This window comes from Arachis ipaensis, chromosome B10 (assembly GCF_059453495.1).
Source record: "Arachis ipaensis isolate K30076 ecotype BB chromosome B10, ASM5945349v1, whole genome shotgun sequence".
Taxonomy (NCBI): Eukaryota; Viridiplantae; Streptophyta; class Magnoliopsida; order Fabales; family Fabaceae; genus Arachis; species Arachis ipaensis.
The window spans coordinates 137,754,466-137,776,201 of NC_142435.1; the positions used below are offsets into that span (position 1 = coordinate 137,754,466).

At 34.2% G+C, this 21,736-nt stretch overlaps 2 protein-coding genes and 3 non-coding genes across 5 annotated transcripts; 1 reads left to right on the forward strand and 4 right to left on the reverse strand.

The window, feature by feature from the left end:
• Window positions 1-5,948: 5,948 nt before the first annotated feature.
• On the reverse strand, window positions 5,949-6,068 carry LOC148581865 (small nucleolar RNA Z278). Its single transcript, XR_015899255.1, has one exon. It is a non-coding gene; the product is annotated as a small nucleolar RNA Z278 (small nucleolar RNA).
• A 141-nt stretch (window positions 6,069-6,209) lies between these two features.
• Window positions 6,210-6,322, reverse strand: LOC148581866 (small nucleolar RNA Z278). Its single transcript, XR_015899252.1, has one exon. It is a non-coding gene; the product is annotated as a small nucleolar RNA Z278 (small nucleolar RNA).
• Window positions 6,323-6,378: 56 nt separating this feature from the next.
• On the reverse strand, window positions 6,379-6,470 carry LOC148581867 (small nucleolar RNA Z223). The gene has a single exon (XR_015896880.1). It is a non-coding gene; the product is annotated as a small nucleolar RNA Z223 (small nucleolar RNA).
• Window positions 6,471-16,281: 9,811 nt separating this feature from the next.
• On the reverse strand, window positions 16,282-17,863 carry LOC107623356 (putative galacturonosyltransferase-like 10). The gene has a single exon (XM_016325581.3). The coding sequence runs from the start codon at window positions 17,595-17,597 to the stop codon at window positions 16,440-16,442; it is 1,158 nt and encodes a 385-aa protein (XP_016181067.1). The 5' UTR covers window positions 17,598-17,863; the 3' UTR covers window positions 16,282-16,439.
• A 2,872-nt stretch (window positions 17,864-20,735) lies between these two features.
• On the forward strand, window positions 20,736-21,401 carry LOC107621468 (uncharacterized). The gene has a single exon (XM_016323487.1). The coding sequence runs from the start codon at window positions 20,736-20,738 to the stop codon at window positions 21,399-21,401; it is 666 nt and encodes a 221-aa protein (XP_016178973.1).
• Window positions 21,402-21,736: the final 335 nt, after the last annotated feature.

A 21,736-nucleotide genomic window follows, 5' to 3' on the forward strand; every position in this document is an offset into this window, starting at 1 on the left:
CTCCAAGAACCGCCGCTATTTCCCGTTTCCTTTGTAGTGACAAAATATCAGTTCTTTAGGTAGCGTTTGTTTTGAGATATTGGGATAGAGACTAAAAGATTGAGATTCAGTATCATATTTGTTAGTCCAAAGACTGGTAATAAAATTTCAGCTGTCCCCAAAATTTCAGTATTTAATACTTTCAAAAATTAGAGACACCTGAGATTGAAATGTTTAGGGACGAAGATTGAAACTTTAATAATATTTTATACCTAAAATATCTACATTCCAATTAATTAATTTCAACTTTATCTTTTGTACAAATTAAATTAGAGTTTCATTCTTATTTTAGTCCCTCTTCTACTTTACACCATGTAAGGTCCCACATCGGTTGGGGAGGGGAACAAAGCATGCCTTATAAGGGTGTGGATACCTCCCCCTAGCATGACGCGTTTTGACGAGTGAGTGTGGGGGGCTTCTGCTATCATCCCTATTGTCAAAGGCAAAACCGTGAGGCTGTGCCAAAGCAAACAATATCGTACTAGCGGGTGGTTTGGGCTGTTACACACCAAATACAATACTTAGACTTATTTCAATCTTTATCTCTCAGTCTCTATCTTTTGGTCTCAATCTGTCAGTCTCTGTCTCTCTTTCAAACGCTACTGTAACCTCAAAAAAATAAAGACACATGAGATTAAAATTTTAAAAAATAGAGACTGAAATTTTATTAATATTTTTTTTAAAACAAATATTCTTATCCAATTTTTGAAATTCCAAGTCTACCCTTTGTTAAAACTGGTTAGGGTTTCTTCTGATTTTCATTGTATCTCTTCTCATTCTGGAGCACAACATCGGTCCAAAGCTTCCTCAAGCCCATGATACCAGCGTCGTCGCCAGGAATAGCTCATCGTAGTCATCTGAGCCATGGTGATGAAGGTAAGTCACCTTGCATATTGCAATTTAATCACACGGAACACAAACATTCACAAAAGCAAACGCTGAAAGCTGCAAAGCTACCATACTGTGGAGCTGGTAACTCCACTCATACACTATGCTTTGATCTCTGTTCTACTATTGTTTGTCAATCGTAGCTCCTCACCATGAGATTTCATTCTCTGTTTTGTAAATTTTGTTGTTTTTCTTGCTTCTAAATTTTTATAGTGGTCTATAAAATTCACGCGATTATTCAATTTAACTTTTCAGATTTTAATTTCACTTTAGTAGTTTTTCAAAGGGATAAGTATTGTTTTGGTCCCTCACGTTGAGGGTTGGAATCGAACTCGTCCCCAACGTAATTTCTGATTTAGAATCATCCTTAATGTTTTTTTCGTATTAAAATCGTCTTTTTTAATAAAATTTTTAATTTTATTCCTAAACTACCCCTACTTTAATAAAACCACCGAACCAAGCCCACCACCACAGCGCCACCATGACCACCTTTCCCCCTCCCCTTTCTTCTTCCTCTTCTCTCATCTCTTCTTTGTCCCCTTGCCCCACTCTCCTCTCCTCTGCCACCGAACAGCCACTGCGCCCCTTAGTGACGGCGTTGCCACCCAACCTTAGCCACTGCACCCTTACCGGCGTCCCAACCTGTCACCACCCCCTGTCCGAACCCTAACCCAGCCAACCACCCCTGCAACCCTCTACCATCTTCTCCCCCTCGCATCTCCTCTCAGCGTCGAACCACCATCGCGAACCAACCTCCCCATGGCCGAACCACTGACCTGTAGCCTCCACCATCGACGAGCCATGGCGACCCAACCCAGCGCCGCCGCGGCGTCCAGGCCCCTCCCCTCCGTGCGAAGCTCTTTCCCCTTCCCCTTGCTCCATCGTTCCTCCCACTGTCTTCGAAGGTTAGAACAGGGCAAAACCCCTGTTTCCATTTCACTGCGTACTGACCATTGCCACGTCGCCAGCGCCACTACCAGGCCAGCTGAGTTGCTCCGCCCGTTCCTCACCACCACGTTTCCTTCTCCTTCCCTGCTCCAATTTTCTGCTTCCCAGATCTCAATTTTTTTCTCTTCTGTTTATTCTGTTGGTGTTGGTGTTGGTGGAGGAGAGGGAGGAGGGGAAGTGGAAGAAGTCGGAGAAGAAGAGGAAGAAAATGAAGAGGAAGGGGAAGTGGTTTTGCTATTTTTACTGTTGCATCTGAATTTTGCTTCTTCTTTTTCTGTATCTGTTGAATTTTGCTGTTGAATTTGCTTCTTTTTCTGCCTCTATATCTGATTTTTTTCTTTTTTATTTTGCTATTGAATTTGGTGGTGGTGGTGGTGGTGGTGGTAGTGTTGGTACTGGTGGTGGTGGTGGTATTGGTGCTGGTTGTGGTGTTGGTGTTGGTGTTGTTGGTGGTGGTGGTGGTGGAGGAGGTAATTGTGCTGTTAGTGGTGAGGGTATTTTTGTCCAAAAAAATTAAAAAGACGATTTTAATACGAAAAAAATGTTAAGGATGATTCTAAATCGAAAATTACGGTGGGGACGGGTTCGATTCCGACCCTCAACGTGAGGGACCAAAACAATACTTATCCCTTTTTCAAATTAAGTTTCGGATACTATAGTGGTCCTTGAACTCCTTTTCGGTGATGAGTTAACAACCATAGTGATGATGTGGCACTTCTTTACTATATTGGATGCTGTAATAGTGGTGTCAATTGAACCTAAGGCCCTAAGGTTAACCATAAACCCTTCAATAAAATTTTAGCCTATAACTCCTAAAATTACAAAAATACATTTTATAAGGTCCTGACCTTAATTAAGTCCAAAAAAATTGAAATAAGACTGGCCCTACAAGCCTAAAAACAAATTGGCAAGTGACTAAGTGGTGAGATTGGTGACCTACGCAGTGCTGCTCTTCCTCCCTAATGAAATTGGTGGCTATACCTGGAGAAGAAGAAATCGGTGGACGACGTCGTGGCTGCTCCTCCTCCCTGACGTGGTGGACAAAATTGGTGGCTGTTCCTCCTCCCTGACATGGTAGATGATGTGGTGGCTGCTTCTCCTCCCTGACATAATGACTATCTCATCAAGAACTAAAAGTGCAAAACTAATTTAAAGCATCAAATATTCTTCTTCTTCTCCCCCTCTCTTAGAGTTTTTGTTTTGCTTGTTTCTTCTTTCCCTTTTCGTGATCTCAAAATGGGATTTTTCTTTGTCACTTGAACTATGAACTCAAGTTTCATCCTTTAAATGGTTGGTGTTTGAAAACAAATAACAAGAACCCAGTATGATTCATTGGTTCTTTTAGATTGCTTCTGATTTGTTGTTGAGTGCTTGATTAATCTTATTGGTGCCTGTAATAGTATTTTCTAATGGAAGTCCACGTTCTTCCTTATAATATTCTTATCCGATTCATTTTCTAGCATTAATTTAATTTGGAAGATTGTTTTATCTTTTTGACTTTGTAAATTGTATTTTGATTGTCTAAAATATGATTAGGAAATTTATCATCCTAAATGATGAGATTGTTTTTAAGACTTTTGAACAATATTTAAAAAATAAAAAAAAAAGGATTAGATGATCTATGAGCTGGCCCTAGGACTTTTGGTCCATAAAGATTTTTGGTCCTGCGAGTTTTTTGAAAATTTGACCCTATTGATTATACGGTCTTTTGTTCTTTTGGCCCTATAGGACTAAATATATTGACACTACTAGTTGAAATGACTAGCGGACCTAGTCAAAAATTAAAATTGTGATCCAATTTGATCCCTCCCATTTATATAATCATATTCTAATTAAGAGCGTTGCATTCTTTTTCATCTTTTTCCTGTTCTTTTTCTTTTTCTTAATATTTGTTCGTCGTCACTCATACTTACTAACTAAAGGTAATTGAAATTTAAAAAGAATATGCAATCACAATTTGATGATCATTTTGTTTTTGGTTTTTTAAAAAGAACAAACATCCAAGTAGAAAAATAAAATAAAATAAAATAAATATAATTTCCATCGCCCACAACCATCAATCATTGTTTATAGATGATTATTAATGTTGGGCAAGTAGAGAACAAACCCAATGAAACACAGAACAAATGCATAATAATTTAGTTTGGTTGTTGTCAATAATCACCGACCATGATATCTGGTCCAATGGTTCAATCCTTATAATCGTTTGAGGTAGAGGTGGTGGTGGTTGATTAGTTCCTCCAACAGTCTTTTGACAGGTGTGAATTAGGTAGTGTCTACACTTGAGGCAAGATGAATGAGAAGTGAGCCACTACTTGTCAATGCAACAAACATCGAAGCCATGGTTACAATTTGGCAGAATGCGCAACTTTTCACCATTTGTGAAGTCCAAGAGGCATATCACATGCTCAATGTTCAACTCCGTCGTTTGACTACTTAATGATGATGATGGTGATGATGATGATGAGTTAGGATTTGTTGTTGAGGAAGATGATGATGATGAGTCGTTGATTACTAAATCGAAACATACACCTCAAAGCACACTTTATGATTGGTTCAATTCTAAGGAGAAAATAAGTCGGATAGGAGGATGGAGAGAACCTGAAGAAGATGATGAAAAAGAAGAATGCAATACTTTAAATTAATAGAAATGAATTAGATCAGAGTTATATAAAGAAAGAAGATGGGTCACAATTTTAATTTGGTCATGTCAGCTAGTTATTGCAGTGTCCACCGTGGTAATAAAGTGCTACATCATTATTATAATTAGAGAAAATTTATTCCTAAATCAGTCAATTTTAAACAATTCTATTTAATATTTATTAAGAGTAAAATATTATTTTTGTCTCTAACAGTTGGGAGAAATCTTATTTGTGTTCCTAGCGTTTAAATCGTCCTATTTGTATCCCTAATGTTTATAAAAGTAATTCAATGTTATCCTGCCGTCAATTATACTAACAAATCAGATTGTATTTTTCAATTATTCTCACTTGGATGTATTCATTCTCAAGTAGGTCTCATTTGGATATGTTCGATTTCAATATTGTACCACTACAAGAAAAATACCCATTCAGGTACACTTGAAAAGTGTAGCCAAAAGTGAAAAAAATGATGCCTTAGGCTAAGGCTACGCTTTTCGGGCTACGGAGACGCTTTAGTGGGGGATGCCTATTCGGTCGTTGCCTATTCTCAAAGGTTACGCTTTTCTATACCAAGGGCTACGCTTTTGGCATTTGAGAATAGGGTGCGCTTTTCAAGTGATGCTATCCAAGACCAAAGGCTACGCTTTTTAGCTTCCATTTTTACCAGAATAGGCTACGCTTTTCAACGCTACTGCATCACCTGTAAAGCATAGCCACATTGTATACCATGGCTACTGTTTATAAGTGTAGCCTTAGATCCTTCATTTTTTTTATATATACATATTTATAATATTCTAATAATTTTTTTACATCTTAATATTTAGTAATATTTTAGTAATATTTACAATTCTGTATTTAGTAATATTTTTCTACAACTTAATATTTATAATTTCGTATTTTCAATTAAATTAGTTAAATCTCATTAAATAAAAATAAATACATAATAATACTAAATAATTTCTTTAAATAATAAAAATGATCTTTAATTTCAACAAAATATATTTATAATGAACCAAAAGTATTGGAATGAACATAATTTTAAATATTCATACATCTCACACTAAATTTATATATGAAACTACTTAGAGTTTACTACTAACAAACTATGAAAAATCAAAATATTATATCCTACATATATAAATCTTCTAATATAGAAGTCAATAATCAACGAACCATCTTTGCCAATAAACTATAATAATAAACAGCTTAATCTTCATCAACATCTTCAAAATTATCCTACATAATTATATAGAAAAATAATTAAAAATATTTATAATGAGATACAAATAAATTGAAAAACAATGAGATACAAAATTATCCTGCATAAAGTGAAAATCGTTTATGAAAGATATTTTGGTTTCATTAGCCCAGATTTGAAGAATCCAAAGAAAAAAACAACACTTGAAGTAAAAAAAAAAAAAAAGATGAGCAACCTCAGTTTTAATCTTTAATGTCATTGACTTGTAGCAACACCAAGTAGGTTCTCCCTGAAAAAATAGGAACTTGGATACATTGCAACCTCGGACACGTTGGATTGAAAACATCATCGGCAGTGGAAACATTAAAAAATAGGATTTAAAACAAAAAAATAATAATACTAAGTCAATTAACTCGAGTACAAGTGAAGGCAATTTGATTAGGATACAGCTAAATGGTTAAATTCAAAATAGGAACATTAGTTTACAAAAGAAAGCCTCAGTTGAACCATTGAAGTAAAATGAATGTAGCTTCACCAAGTAGGTTCTCCTGTAAACAGGGTCTTAGCTCCACAACACCTCAAACAGTTGGATTGAATCATCACAAACTATGTTTGGCACTCAATTAACATGCATTAACAACAGCTTAAAAAATAATAAATGCAGAAAGGCTCAGAAATATAACAGCTTCATCAATCACATTTTTTCATAAGCAAAACTGGCATTTGAAGCTGAATTATTATCCTCATAGCCAACCAGAAATATATCAAGCAGAAAACCGAAAATCAAATGTTTATTAAATCAAAAATCAATATTTGGATAAAATATTGATTGCCATAGAAGTCATTACTTACAGTATTTTATCAATTTCCTTCAGAATATCGACTACAACTGCCTGCATGTCCTTCCTACTAGGTTCTTTCTTGGACTTCTTACTACCTTTTCCTTTTCCTAACAATGGCATTGGAACAGAATAATTTGAGATGAAAAATTTACAAATAGACACATACATATAAAATACAGAACCATGCTGTGTAACTTGATACGAATTCATATCAAGGGTATGTTTATCAGGATGGTAAAAAATGGGGAGGCAAATTTCATGTGAGCTCTGTAATTGTCAGCATTTAGCTCATCCATGAAAACTTATGTCCCATTTTTCCCCAACCAAACACCTGAGAAGGGAACTTTCCAGAAACAGTTTGACAAGACTACTTAATCAAATTAACAAGTTCTAAAACTATTTCGCGCAAACAATAGAATGCTAACAGAAATAGAGCAAGCACTACAGATAACATCATATGTAAATTGGGAAAAATACAATCAATTCACCTTGATACTTCACTGAAGCTTTTGACGGCTTCTCTGTTTGTTTTTTGCTTGCAGCCTTTCCCTTAGTATCTGACTTTTCACTAGAGGTTTTCTGCTTCTTGGATGCCAAAAGCACTATCCTGATGAATAATTGCCAGAATGGAAAGCTAAGATTATCATTTGCTTTCATAATTGACAGAATACAGAAACTTAACAAGAAAGCTAAGTATCTCCAATTATATCAAGGCAAAATAAGTGCCAAAACCAGCAAAACAACTCAGAAAAAAAACTGCCAATAGTTAGAAAGCAACTTGGTTGAGCTACTGCATTCACAATTATACCAGATTGCAACACAAAGCTACTAGCTCGTATGATGAAAAAGTATAATATCTTATAAAACTCATTTTCAGATGTTGACTACACAATGTGAATCTTACGAGACAAATAACATGCTATGTTATCATAGAGAATAGTCTTATATATGTTACCTCTGCATCCTTAACAATTGGGGATTGCAGCCCATTAATGACTTCTTTTGCATCATATATCACTCTCGCTTTTCTGTTATTTGTATCCTTCATTTTTATTGTTCTGCCCCATCAAAATGGTTATGAAATTAGCATAAATCTAAGATAGAATAAAATTAATTGTTTAAGAATCGATAAGTGAAAAATTTTAAAGACAATATAATACCTATCCCAATGATCATCAACTTCATACAGAACATTCAAAGTTGATGAATTAAGGATCTTCCCTTTGACCACTTTCTAATTTCCACAAATCCAAGAAAATAATGAATTGATTTGTAAGATAAATCAGCCTCAAGTCCTGTCTCTGTTGATTTTATATTAATTTCGCCAATCCAATCAACAGCAGGAACTGGAATTATTCTGAATAAAAGCTGATAATATTCTCGTCTCCATTAGAATCAGTTTCGAACACCCTTAGCTTTATGATCTTACAACAAAGCATATTAACAAGGGTCATATCCAGTAGGTATGACACGAAAAAGCTAAAACCCCCAATTCATCACAAATTGAATAAAGAACAAAACTAGAATTCAACACTAATAATAACAAGCAATGCTCAAATGTGACATGAAAAAGCTTCTAACACAGACAGCACGACAGAAATTGAACCAGACATAGAAAAATCCTAATTAAAAATGAAATTTTGATATAGGAGCCCTAATTAAATTTAACACAGGCTAGTGGGAATTAGGAACCCTAATTGCCTAAATCAGGAAAAAAATTAAAAGCCTACCAATCGTGGATGAGAGCGAATCGAGCAGGGATAGATGGAGCAGAGGCGGCATGATTAGCCAAGGAGACGCGGAGCAAAGCAGAAGAGCACGGCAAAGAGGTGGTGCAACGTAAGAGAGCTGCCACGTCGTTGCAAAGTAATAGAGCTGCGGCGGCGATGCGGTGTAACAGAGCCACGGTGGTGGCGTGGCGTGGCGTAGCAAAGCCGTGTGAGGATGTGGTGCAAGGAGAAGAGCCATGTGATGGCGTAGCAAAGCTATGAACTCTTAGCTTTGTGCGAAACGATGATATCACGGGGGAAAGGGAGAAGAGGTGGAAAAATTCACTGGGTGTTATGTACTTTGGGGGAAAATGGGAAAAAATTCACTAAGTGTCAAGCATTTCGTCCTAGATACGTATGGTTTTCGATCTTCGTGATGGTGAGAGTTTTTGATCTTCTTTGAAAGGGTTTTCTTCGTGCTTTAGAGGTGAGTGATGACGAGCTTTGGAGGGAATGGGTGAAAATTTCACTAAGTGTGTGAGCTGAGTGTGCGTGCTTAATGGAAAAATTTAAGAGGGAAAATATTCAGCAAGTGTCAAGTTTTTGGCTCTAGATACATTAGGCATCACTTTTAAAATACACTCAAAACTTAATAAATATGCTACCCTCTAAAAGCGTCCTCTTTGATATGAAAAGTGAACCTATAGATCTCAACCTACGGCTACGCTTTATAAGTGATTTCTATAATACCTAAGGCTACACTTTTTAAATGATGCCACAATTGTGTATCTTTTTCTCTTATAAAAAGGCAACATAGAGAATAGGCTACGCTTTTCAAATGTAGCTTAAAAAAAGTGTGGCTGAATGAGTATTTTTCTTGTAGTGTACCCATTATTTGTATTCAGGTTCAATTATGTCCCTAAAAAAGTGAATTATGTAAATATTGCGGAAACTAGTTTCAACTTTTGATGAGCTATTATCCGGAGTGAATTATGGTTCTGTCTCAGACATTTTTATTCTAATTTCAAGAAGAGATTTTCGGAACTCCAACTAAAGCTCATGATGTGTAATTGACGGCAGGATAACATTGAATCACTTTTACAAATGCTAAGGATACAAATAGGACGATTTAAACGTTAGGGACACAAATAGGACTTACCCCAAATATTGGAGACAAAACGATACTTTACTCTATTTATTAATTTTAAATTATTTTTTAAAATCAGAATATTATTCATTAACATTAATTACGTTTTTGAATAATAAAGATTTGGTAAATTAATCGCTTCCTAAATAAAATGCCATCAACCTTTCCTCTTATAGCGTCGGCCTTGTCCCTCGTGTAGACCACCACTTTGCTGCCGCTGTAGTGCGCCACCATTCCCGCCGCACAGATCGCCGCGTGCGCCATCGTTCTCACCGTTGGTACAGGGACAAGAAACATCCATTCGTAATAAAAGAAACATTCATTTTCAAATAAAAGAATCATCTAATCTCGAATAAAAAGAACATCCAATCTCGTATGAAGTTCTACTAAGTTTCTGAACCCCAAAATAGAGATGAAACATCCAGTAAATCGAAGAAACAACATCCACTAACTTTTGGAAGATGGGAAGTGACTCGACGGCGTGATGGAAGAGGAGGAGGAGGCAAGACAAGATGGAGGAGGAGGAAGAGACGCGGCGTCACGGTGGAGATAGTTAAAACACGACGTGATAGAAAAGGCAGATGGTGCGGCGCAACGACGCAGTGGCGACGGAATGGAAGCCTATGCAGTGTGGCGGAAGAGGCATACGACTTCCGTGACTTGTCGACCGTGGTGGATGGCGTCCTTGCAGCGGAAGCAAACATGGCGTGATGGGCTCATTCATGGTAGCATTGGAGGAGGCAACGGCGGCGCAGACGTGGTCTGTGACAGAGGTTGATGGCATGGGTGACAGCGTGCAAAGTAGGAGAGTGAGGTGACTACTTTTTTTTTTTTTTGAAACTAGGGTTAAGAGGAGTATAAATAGAGTGTTTTTTTTTTTGTTTTAGTGGACTTTGGATCTACTCCAATAGGAGTTGGTAGGAGTTGGCTGAACCTTTTATTAGTTACTTAGCGAAATTGTTATGATTATTGACTCAACATCGATTATGGTGCCCAAAACTTAATATAAAAGACCACTATAGTGAAATTAGAATTTGAAGAATCAAATTAGATAATTACATGAATATCAAGAACACTACGGGAATTTAGTGCTTGTTTGAGTGTCAATAAGTTGATAAAAAAATATTTTTTTTCAATGAAAAAATATCTATTTTTATTTTTTAGCGTGTTTGGTAAATTTCTAATAGTAAAAGTAAAAGAACTAAAAAAATAAAAAAATAATTTTTTTGAGAAGTTACAATTTATAATTTGTTGAAAAAAATTTTTCTTAAGAAAAAAGATGTTTTTATATAATAAATAAATAAGTACTTTTATATTATTCAACCCAAATATAATTGATAGATATTTTTTTTGTAAAAGACCTCTAAACATAAAATTACTTTTACTTCTCTATAAGATCTTCTAAAAGAAAATAACTCAAAAAAATATCTTTTATTAAAAATTCACCCACCCACTCACTCACTCACTCACTCACTCACTCACTCACTCTCTCTCTCTCTCTCTCTCTCTCTTTCTCTCTCTCTCTCTCTCTCAATCTTCAATACCACCATAATATGCAGTGCCACCACACTTACACCCTCCTTTACCAACACCACCATCATCACCAACACCACCGACTCTGAACTAAGAGAAAGAAGAGGGAGAAGGACACACACTCTCTCTCTCTCTCTCTCTCTCTCTCTCTCTCTTTAAATCTTCAATACCACCATAATATGTAGTGCCACCTTCAACACCAACATAATATGCAGTACCACCATACTAACACTCTCCTTCACTAACACCACCATCATCACCAACACCACCGACTCCGAACTAAGAGAAAGAAGAGGGAGAAGGCGCAATGCGGCGCTGGCGAGGTTCGGAGTTGTTGCAACCACAACAAATAAGAGAGATAAAGAGACGAGGAGTACACGCTCCGAATGGTTTCTCCCACTTCTCCTTCCTTCATTTTGGGGTTTATCGCCACGTGTTCACTCCATCACCTGCTTCAAGATTCTCTTAATCGTAACATTGTTTTGAACTTCCTCAATACCAGGGGTGTTCACGGGTTCAGGTAACTCGATTACCCATCTGTAGGGGTGTTCATGGGTCGGGTGAAATCAGGTTTGTCCTGACTCAGACCCGACCCGAAATATATACCGGGTCTATTTTTTAGACTCTAATCTAACCCTAGACCTGATGAAACCCAAACATTTTCGGGACACAACTATACCGGGTGAAAATCGGGTCTTTAAAACTTTAATAATAATTTATAAAGAAACTTATTTATGATGCACTTATTTATAAAAAAGAAACTTGTTACCGAAAAGTTGATATTCATATTTGAACTTAAATTTGTCCATAAATTCTAATTTGATGCTTCTTTGATCTATTTTCTAATTCAACAAGTGTGATTAAAAATAAAACAATAAGCTTATAATTAATATAACATAATATTAAAATTAATTTAAAACATATATATCTTTTTAGTTTCCTTAGGGTGCACATTGGTCGGGTTCGCCTTAACTTGGACCCGGCCCGAAATAATGACCGGGTTTATTTTTGAGACCTTACCCGACCCTAGACCCGGTGAAATTGCACCAAATTAGCCCCTAAAATATTCAGAGCCGGGCAGAGTCTAGGCCGGGTCGGGCCCACACCCCTACCCGTACGCATAGTTGTAAGAATAGGACCGGACCGGTCGGTTCGATCGAAAAAACAGTGAACCGGACTTCCAACTGGTTCGGTCCAGCATCTGAACCACTTAAAGAATAAAATCGATCAAAGCCAGGAAAAACCGGTCAAATTCGTTGAACATCGCTCAAAATCGGTGAAAACCGATTCAACCGAACCATTTAAGAGAAAATTCCAAAATTAATGAAGATGTATTTCAAACCTGGTCTTCTTTGTGCGTGCATGCTCTTCTTTGTTCCTTAATATTTTGAATGCTAATTATTTATTATATAGTAAAATAGATATTATTTTAATTTTATACTCACTTATATTTAAATTAATTATATTTTTATTATTCATAATTATTAATATAAATGTAATTAAATATGTATAAATAAAAAAGATCAAATAATTTTATTAATTACAATATAATTATTTTTTTATGATTATATGATATTTATCAATATTACTTTTTAATAAATACATATAGTACATAACAATATAATAAATATAAACTAATTAATTAGTTATTAAAATAAAAAATATTTATTTTAATATAAAAATAAAATAAAAAAAATCCTTATTATGAAAAAATACTAGAATTTTATATACTTATTTAATAATAACTATATTACAACTTGTTGATTATAATTTGTTGAAACTCTATTATTTTTAAAATATTAGTAAAGATATATATATATATATATATATATATATATATATATATTTTAATTTTAAGTTTTAGACTATTTTATATTTTTTATTTACGTTCAACCAATAACTCATCAGTTGAACCAATAAACTAGTAAATCAGTAGTCTGATCGGTTCGATTACCAGTTCGATTCTGACAACTATACCCATCTAAATCCGAACCGAACCGATTAAATTGGTTCTGAAACCAATGAATAATCGGATATAATTGAACCCAACCCGATGATACCCAATCATAATTGGTTCGGGTATCAATTTTGGAAAAGTGGAATCCTAACTAACTTGCAACCCCAATTACCCTTTTATTAAATAAAAAATATAAATTCTAATAATATATATATAACTCTATTATAATTATGAATTTATGAGTATTTTTTTATTGTTAAAATATTATTGACTTGTTAGTTGGTATTATATGTTTATCATATTTACATTATTTTTCTTAAAAAATCTCGTTTTTAAAATTGTTTTTTTGAATTTTTATTTTATTGAGTATCTAATTATCTGAATCGAACTAATCTATTATTAACCGACTTAATTTGGTTCAAACTAAAAAAATATAAAACTAAACTAATCCAAACCAATTATAATTTAATTGGTTCGATTCTTGTTATATTCCAAAGCTAAATAAATCCAACCTATGAACACCTTCCTCAATATGATAATTTCCTTTTTCTTTCTCTCCAGATCTGGGGAGTTTTTTTTTTTTTTTTTAAAATGGGCAATTGAGGAATTCAATGAGCTTGTGATGAATGTAAATGGGTCGGACGGTTGGTGTTAAAATCTGATTTTGATTGATGAAAGAAAAAAAGTTTTAATTTTATGGAGATAAAAATTAAGTGTAGTCAACTTTACGTAAAATTAATAATTAAGAATTGTTAAATAAAAATTTAGTCAAATCAATTAAATCATTTAACGACTTTAAATTATCAACTTCAGATAACTGCACCTAAATTTCTATCTTTTATGAAATATGCATTCAGGTATTTATGGGAATGGAAATGATTTATATCATGGGGACATGGTTGATTGAAGAAAGACTAAGAGCAACAATCTCAGCACTATTTATGTTCACATGTGGTGAGATCTTGGGTTATTCTACACAGCTCCCATTACTATTATGGTGAATGAGTTTTATATATTAACGGTATTGCTGTCCGAGAATGCAGCAGTGGGCGTTGTTGTCGACGCTGTCATGGTAGTAATTGTGCGACTGGAGCAAATATTCCAGTGCTAGTGGTGGTGTTATAGGTGGAGATTGAGAGAGAGAAAGAGAGAATAATATGATGAAGTATCTACTACAATGAAAATTTTATTATTGTTATTATGTAAAAATATTTTATTTTGATTATTAAATAATAAATTATAGAATTTAATTTTTATATATTATAAAAATATTATTTTTATTTAAAATATAATTAAATAAATAAATTATATTTTTTAAATAAAAATCATCGTAAAAAAATATTTTTGACATTTTAATAAAACTATAGGAGTAGCTGCCAACTTGCCATATGTTGATAATACTGACGGTGATAGGTGAGACAAGGATAATTTGGGCTAGTTTACTCATTAGATTTGAGAAAGCACAGGGGCATTTCTGGAATAACAAGATAACATCTTACTTGTAAATAAGCCACGTGAGTGCTGCTTTGGCAAAAGCGTGCATCAAACTGACTCTGATTCTAGGGTTCTCATTTTGCGGCGATTGAAGTAGAAGATTTTCATCTGCGAAATTCTTCGGTGTTCTTATTCTGATGATTCTAAATCCGTGTTGTAACTCTTAACCTTAGGGCTCAATCCCCTTTTGATCAAGGTACAATAATTCTCTTGCTTCAATTTTTCACTTCATAGTTTGAACAATATTTTAGCCATTAAAGCATTTTTAGGTAACAATATTAGGCTTATGACCTCTTTCCATCGCATTATCACTCGAATTGTGAGCTTAATTTCTTTTATTGGTAATTTCTATGGTGTAAATAGTTGATGCATTACTAGTTTGTGATGAAGAAAATGCTCAGAGTGTGTGTTGTGTCGTGTGATGTGATTGAAAGAGTTTATAAGCCTACTTTTGATACTTACAATGCTTTGATGTCTGAATGTTGTTTGAAACTGTAATGTGAATAAGGCAAGAAAATTATATTGTAAAAGTGTTCAAGAGAGGTTGTTCCCTGATGCTAGGAGTTATAACTGATAACTGATTAGATATATGCCCTTGGAGTTGGTGTTGAAGGAAACTGCAGTTAGTTAATCCCTGTTATGGTTTGTTCTGTCTTCTGTGAACATTGATGAATGTTGTGGAATGTGCTAATGATAGGGAACAATGACGGCGCTTGTTGACTGCAACTGGTGCCACAATGCCATGTTGCTGTGGAATTCAGTTATAGCCTATTGATATAATTTAAGATTCTGGTGTTTATACACATGTCATTTGAATTGTTTTTGTTATATTTTAGCTGCTAGATTGCTTGCAGGTTGCATTCTTTTCTATTACAGGTACATAAAGTTTCGGCTGAGGAAGGGTAATACTGGTCTTATTTCAAGGTAAGGGTTTATCTTCAGGTTCAATGAGTTCGTCCACTAATGGGAAAACCTAAGAGTCAAATCCAGTTGAGGGTGAAGTACAATTGGAACTTGGAAGGACCGAATTGCCGAAGTTTTACATTCTTTATCACCATCTTTCTCTTGCTGATTGTATCCTTCTTGGTTGTGTTTATATTAAGGCTCCAGAAGTCATATAACAGCATTAAAGCAAGATGAGTGCCATCTCAAAGTCTGCATTTGACTTTCCTATTGAAGAGGGTTATACCTGCTAATGAGATTGTCATCTATTGATGTCATAATAAAAGATTAAAAGTACAAGCATATGTATGAAATGCTTAAAAAACACACATTATTTGATTGCATTTGGAAGACTATTAAGATGGTAGGAGCTAGAGTCAAATACTTTTGCTAATGTAGTTGAATGTCTATATAATTTGTATTAGCCGTACTATGGTAGTTTTAGCCCCATTTGTTTAGGCTGTAACTAAAAAGTTGTAACTTTATGTTTCCAGAACAATTCATGCTTATTAGGGAAAATTTTTAAACACTTGTCAATTTACTCTTCTTTTCCACTAATTCTGGCATTCAGTTCCATTCGGGTTATTTTTTTTAAAGCTGATCATAACTCACCCTAACCACATGTCTGTATGGATTTATGCCAACTTTATCTATTAAGAGAAACTTTGGCAATTTTCAGATGAAGCAATCAAATCAGCTAATCTGGTCTTGTTAGCTAATTATGGCTTCCCATCCTTACCTTGTTAATGGACTTTTCTTGTAGCTTCAAGCAACTTTTGGGTCAAATTTTGCCTACTGAAGATGATGGAAGAAAAGGGGTGTGAACAACAATTATATTCAACTTGGTTCTAGTCTTGTAAATTTATTTTTGAAGTAAAAAAGATTTTCACTCCCTCTCAAAATTAAGAATCAATTCTGAGAATTAAAATCCAAACAGCAAACATGTTACCATATCATATGAAATGTTTTTATTAAAGCAGTAAACAAAAATGTATTAACTGAAAATCTTTCTATGGTTTTCTATCTATACAAAACAAAGAATCTTGGTCACTCTACAAACTAACCAATACAAATCTTCTAAATTCCCTTTGAAAAAAAATTCAAGAATCTGCTAATCTCTTGGCAATTCTATGGCGGTGATGATGATGATCATGCTGTAAGTAAAGATCATAAGGTTTCCACAGATAATCAACAAGGCATGGCTTCTTGGCATCAAGCCTTTTCCATGGCTTCCCTTTACCACTCCAATGCATCAAACTAACTGGACCAGGATGCAAACTCCTGCAACTGTCAGCAACATTATCCCCTCCAAGACCATGTTGATTCCATCTATGTTCAATAGGCTCAACATCACCACCAAAAACAAGCAAGAATGGAGGTAGTGAACCCAACTCATAGATCCTTCTTTCCTTCTGAACTTTCATCCATTTCTCAATCCTCTTGGTGTATTCACCTTTTCTCCATTTACCCAAGTCCATTACCATAACCCCAGTGTTGAAATAACAAGGCCTTTTCTTCTTCCCTTCAAAGATCTTAAGGAACTCTGAACTTGACCAAAACTCATAGGAGAAGTATCTTGTGAAATTTGCATGACAATATTCAGGAGCACCAATGACTTTTGAACTTGAATCTTTCAGAGAAACCTTCCAAAGCTTTTGGATGTCATCAACAACTATGACATCAGAATCCAAGTAGATTACTCTCTCAACACCTTGATCAAGCAAATCAGCAAGGTAACTCCTTGCATAGTTCAAAGGATTCTCAAGTGCTTCCCTTATTGAAGGTGATATGAGAGCATTGACTAACCTTACATTGAACACGTACACTTTGAATTTCAGTGAAGGAAAAGAAGATTGAACAATACTTGCAAAGTCAGCATCAGATTCAGATGAAATGATGAAATGGAAGAAGAGATTCTCAGGACAAGAAGTGTGTTTGACAACAGAATGAACCGCAGCCAGAGAACCTCTAAGGTATTCAAGGTCAAGGGTCATTGCAATATGAACAAGTGATGGTTCACATAACAATTCTTGCAAATTGTTTCTTTCATCAAAAACAGTGCAACTTTGCTGGTTTCTGTATTCTGGCGCCTCTTTAAATTGCAAAAAGGAAGCATCTTTGAACTCATTATTTTCATGGCCATTGTTATCTCTGATCTTGAAAGATCGAATACCATTGGCTGAAGAAAAGAGAAGCAAGCAAGTTGAGAAGAAGAAGAACAAACAGAAAATTGATCTAAATAGAAACATTTCTTTCATAAGCTTTCTAATTCTATTGATGCAGCTGACAAAAGAAGAAGAAGAATTTTGGATTCAAGAAGCTGAAAGAGAAGGATGGGTAAGTTTATATAAACGGAAACGCGGTTGTTAATGATGTCATGTGACCGAGTAAGAACTCGAACTTGTTCAGAGACTTTGGTTAGGAAAGTAGTAGGTTCAAGGAACCTTCATTTTCTCTTGAATTTTTTCCTTGTAGGTGTGCCTTTTGAATTATTCTTTGATGGGGAAAAAAAATTGAATAATTTTATTCATTTCTGTCCAATTTTAACATTGGATTTTTAAAGAAAAAAGAGCAAAAACATATTTTGCACTTTCGGTTCTGTTAATTGTACCTGTAACGCAGACATACCCATTGTGACCACGTGGCACGTGCTTTGATTTTATTTTTATTTTATTTTTTGGGCACATCAATATTTTCTATTATTACTTTATTGGAATGTTCACATTTAAAATAAGAGTCTATGGTTGGTTCCATGTTAAGAACGCGTCTAAATTTGTTTTATTATATTCACCTAATAATTTTTGATAATTTCGTATAGCTGTTTCTCTCTTACCTAATTTTTATTTTAATCATTTTATATTGTTAAATTTATATTTTGTCAAGTACTCATATCACAATTCTTTCCTCAAATTTCACATCAGACTGAACAAATAAATATGATTTAATTTTTAACTATTCTAATGACTAAGACTAGTAATGAAAATGAGTGTAATAGTTTCATTTAAACATTTGTTTTGTAAGAGTTTTAAGAATTAACGGTTGACTTAATTTTTATTTTTGTAGTTAATGTGCGCTAATATATATATATATATATATATATAAAATTTTTATTATGGCATAATACATAATTTCCTTTATATAAAATTGTCAAGTATATTTTTCCTATAATTGCCTTTTCTTTCATTCAATATTATATATACTATTTGGTTAAATTCTTATCGGTAGAAAGGAGAATTTACTTTTAGGAAAGTTCATAGAAAGAATTTATTAAAAAAAACTGTTATTTTAGCCAAACGTCTTTTAATTTAGAACAAATATTAGTAATATATTGACACAAAAAAAAAAAAAAAACCATTTGTACACTATATCATTCAATTATAATCTATCTAATTAATAATTAATGTTGTTGAGTTGTAACCTAACTATCTGAATAGTTATGCAAAGAAAACAATTTAATTAGAGAATAGTGTGATTTTTTTCTCCCAATAAAATACATTGACATAATGTCCATTTGCCATTTTCCCCGTCAAATGACCAAATTGAACATAATAAAAAAGGAACTTATTTGTTCCCGAAAAAAGAAAGTGCTATTTCAATCTTAGAGAAGAAGTAAAGGTTGTATATAACTCATACCCTCTTAGTTGAACAATAATAATTTAATTCTACGACGCAAAAGTGTCTTCAAGTCAAAGTATTAGAGTCAACGATGTACAAAGTTCAACAAATGTCTAGAAAGGGCTTTGTATATTCTGGGGTGTTGCGTGCGCATATGCATATATATACATATTGAAAACATATGTTATTCTCTGAAAACTTTTATACACATTAAAAATGATTGTGGAGTTTTAATTCATATTTCTAATTATCTTCTATATTTTTAAATAAAAAATTCTGAATTATTTATATTGTTGATGCTTTTAAAAAGTAATATACATTTAAATTTTTATTCATTTAAGTATTAAGAAAATAATCAAGAATATAAATAAGACTTCCAATAACAAAAATATTAAAAGGATTGGTGTTTAATTTTTTCCTAATGTTGATCGAAAAAATTATTTTCGATCAGAAATGGTCAAATCGAAAAATAAAGTATGGGTTTTCGAGAAAATGTGTTTAGGAGGCTAAGTTTGGGAGTTGCTGATGCGAAAATTGTTACCAATTACTTTGTCGAAATCGAAGAAGCTAAGTCGAGAGGGAGATTCGATTTGAGGGAGGACTTTCGGAGATTTAGTCGAGTGGTCAAAGAAGTGAGAAGGTTAATGGATAATTAATCACATGAGGAATATCTATAATCGTGTAGTGGGAACCGTTACCAAGGGCGGTTGTGTTTCAAAATTGTAATTTATTTTAATTATAATTAATTGTAATTAATGTGATTCAATTTACTGTTACGTAAGGTTAGTTTATAAATACTAGGAAATTTCAGTGAAAAGGGGTTGGAACTTTTACTCAGAAAAACACTCTAGCACACTCACATCCCAAGAAATTCCTGAGTCTGCAATCGAGTAACTTTTCTGTAGGGTTTCTTCCACCTTCCTTATTCTTTCAATTTATTCTCTTGTAAATTTAACATTTCAATTCATTTTATCTATTAAGTGTTCTTTATTTTATTATTCAATTTACCTTTCTGCGTCTAAATTTTATATGTGGAAGTCCTTTGCTTCAAACGAAGGCAATTTATTATTTTCCTTTAATTTCTTTGAAAAAATTATTGATTTAGTTTACAAAACTTTAATTTATGAATTTTATTTGTCAATTCATAAATTTATTTTATTTTAATTTTTAAATTTAGTCTAATCGAAGACACTTTGATGCACTTCTAGAAAACTGGTACTCGCACAGAGGAGTAGGTTTCGCTCCCAGATCACTAGATCTCGAACCACCATCGATTTGCTAAAAATCGACAAAACAAATTGGCACGCCCAGTGAGACAATTTTTAAGTCGAAGTGTGTCAAAAATAAATACTTTCCAGTAATTTCTTAGTGTATGCGATTACAAAGTGGGAAGATCATTCACATGGCTGATGAATTATCAAATGTGAATGGTAGTTTTTCCACCAATGATAGTATACCGGTATCCGTACAACAAGCTGACGTGTCTTCACGTTCGGAAGGTGCAATTGGAACTGAAAGCATAGTCGTCACGACTATTCAAACTGAAAATGTTGGACGTAATACGCGTCCACATGGCCCTGCGCCACCGTTTCAACCTCCATTAACCGTTGGTTGGCCCCCTTTATGGTCTTCCTGCTGGTTACACCCGACCGGTGGGTGGGTTTGTCCCGTCTATCTGTTTTGGGAATGCAAATGGAGTAAATATTATGCAAAACCCACAACAACACTCTGAGTATTCTCGTGAGTATCATGTGTGCTCCACTTTGAATGCTGCGAGTTCAATGGCAGCGTATCGACAACAAGTGGAGGAAAATCATCATGACTTGGTTAATTTATTGACTCAGCAAATGACTACAATTCTGAATCCTATGATGGCCGATCATGAATTGAGATTCGAGCGTCTTGCTAGACAAGTCGAGAGGATCGCTCGAATCGTCGATTATGATGAAGGCGAAAGGCATAATGTTCGAGGAACTAATGAGGGGATGGAAAATATTTTTCAAAATGAAAATCATGTTCCAAATCGAGAAAATCCTCGCATAGTTCATCGACATGAGAATGCTGATAATGTTTTACATGGATTGCGTGATCGTTATCAGGTCACCCGAATTATAGAAGAAGTGTTAAATCGGGTTGGATTGAATGTTGGTTTTATGAATCAGCCACATTTTGTCTCGGCTTTTCCCCAAGTAGTTAAAATGGTTGAAGTGCTAAGAGAGGTAAAAAATCCAAAAATAATTACAAAATTTGCTGGAGAAGTCGGAGAATCAACAACTGAATATGTTGCTTGTTATTTGGTCGAAATTGGAAACTTAGCAAATGACGAAAATTTGAAAATGAAATTTTTTCCGTCGTCATTGACGAAGAATGCATTTACATGGTTTTCGAATCTTAGACCAAATTCGATCACAACATGGAATCAGTTAGAAACTGCTTTTCACGCTTAGTTTTATCGAGGGAAAATGAACGTAGCAGTTACCGATTTAGTAGCTTTGAAACGTGAAGATGGTGAAACCATTGATGATTATTTAATACGTTTCAAAAATGCTAGAAGTAGGTGCTATGTCACATTGCCTGAAAATGAAATAGTGAAAATAGCAACTATGGGGTTAGGATTCTATATGCACAGAAAGTTGCTTAATGTGCATATTCCTGATTTGGCTGAAAAGGTTCGGCAAACTGAGTTAATGAAAAAGGAAAAAAGAAAAACATAGAACCGAACAGAGGTCGAAGAGTAAACCGTTTACTCGAAAGGAGAACGTTGCTTATGTAACCATGGAGT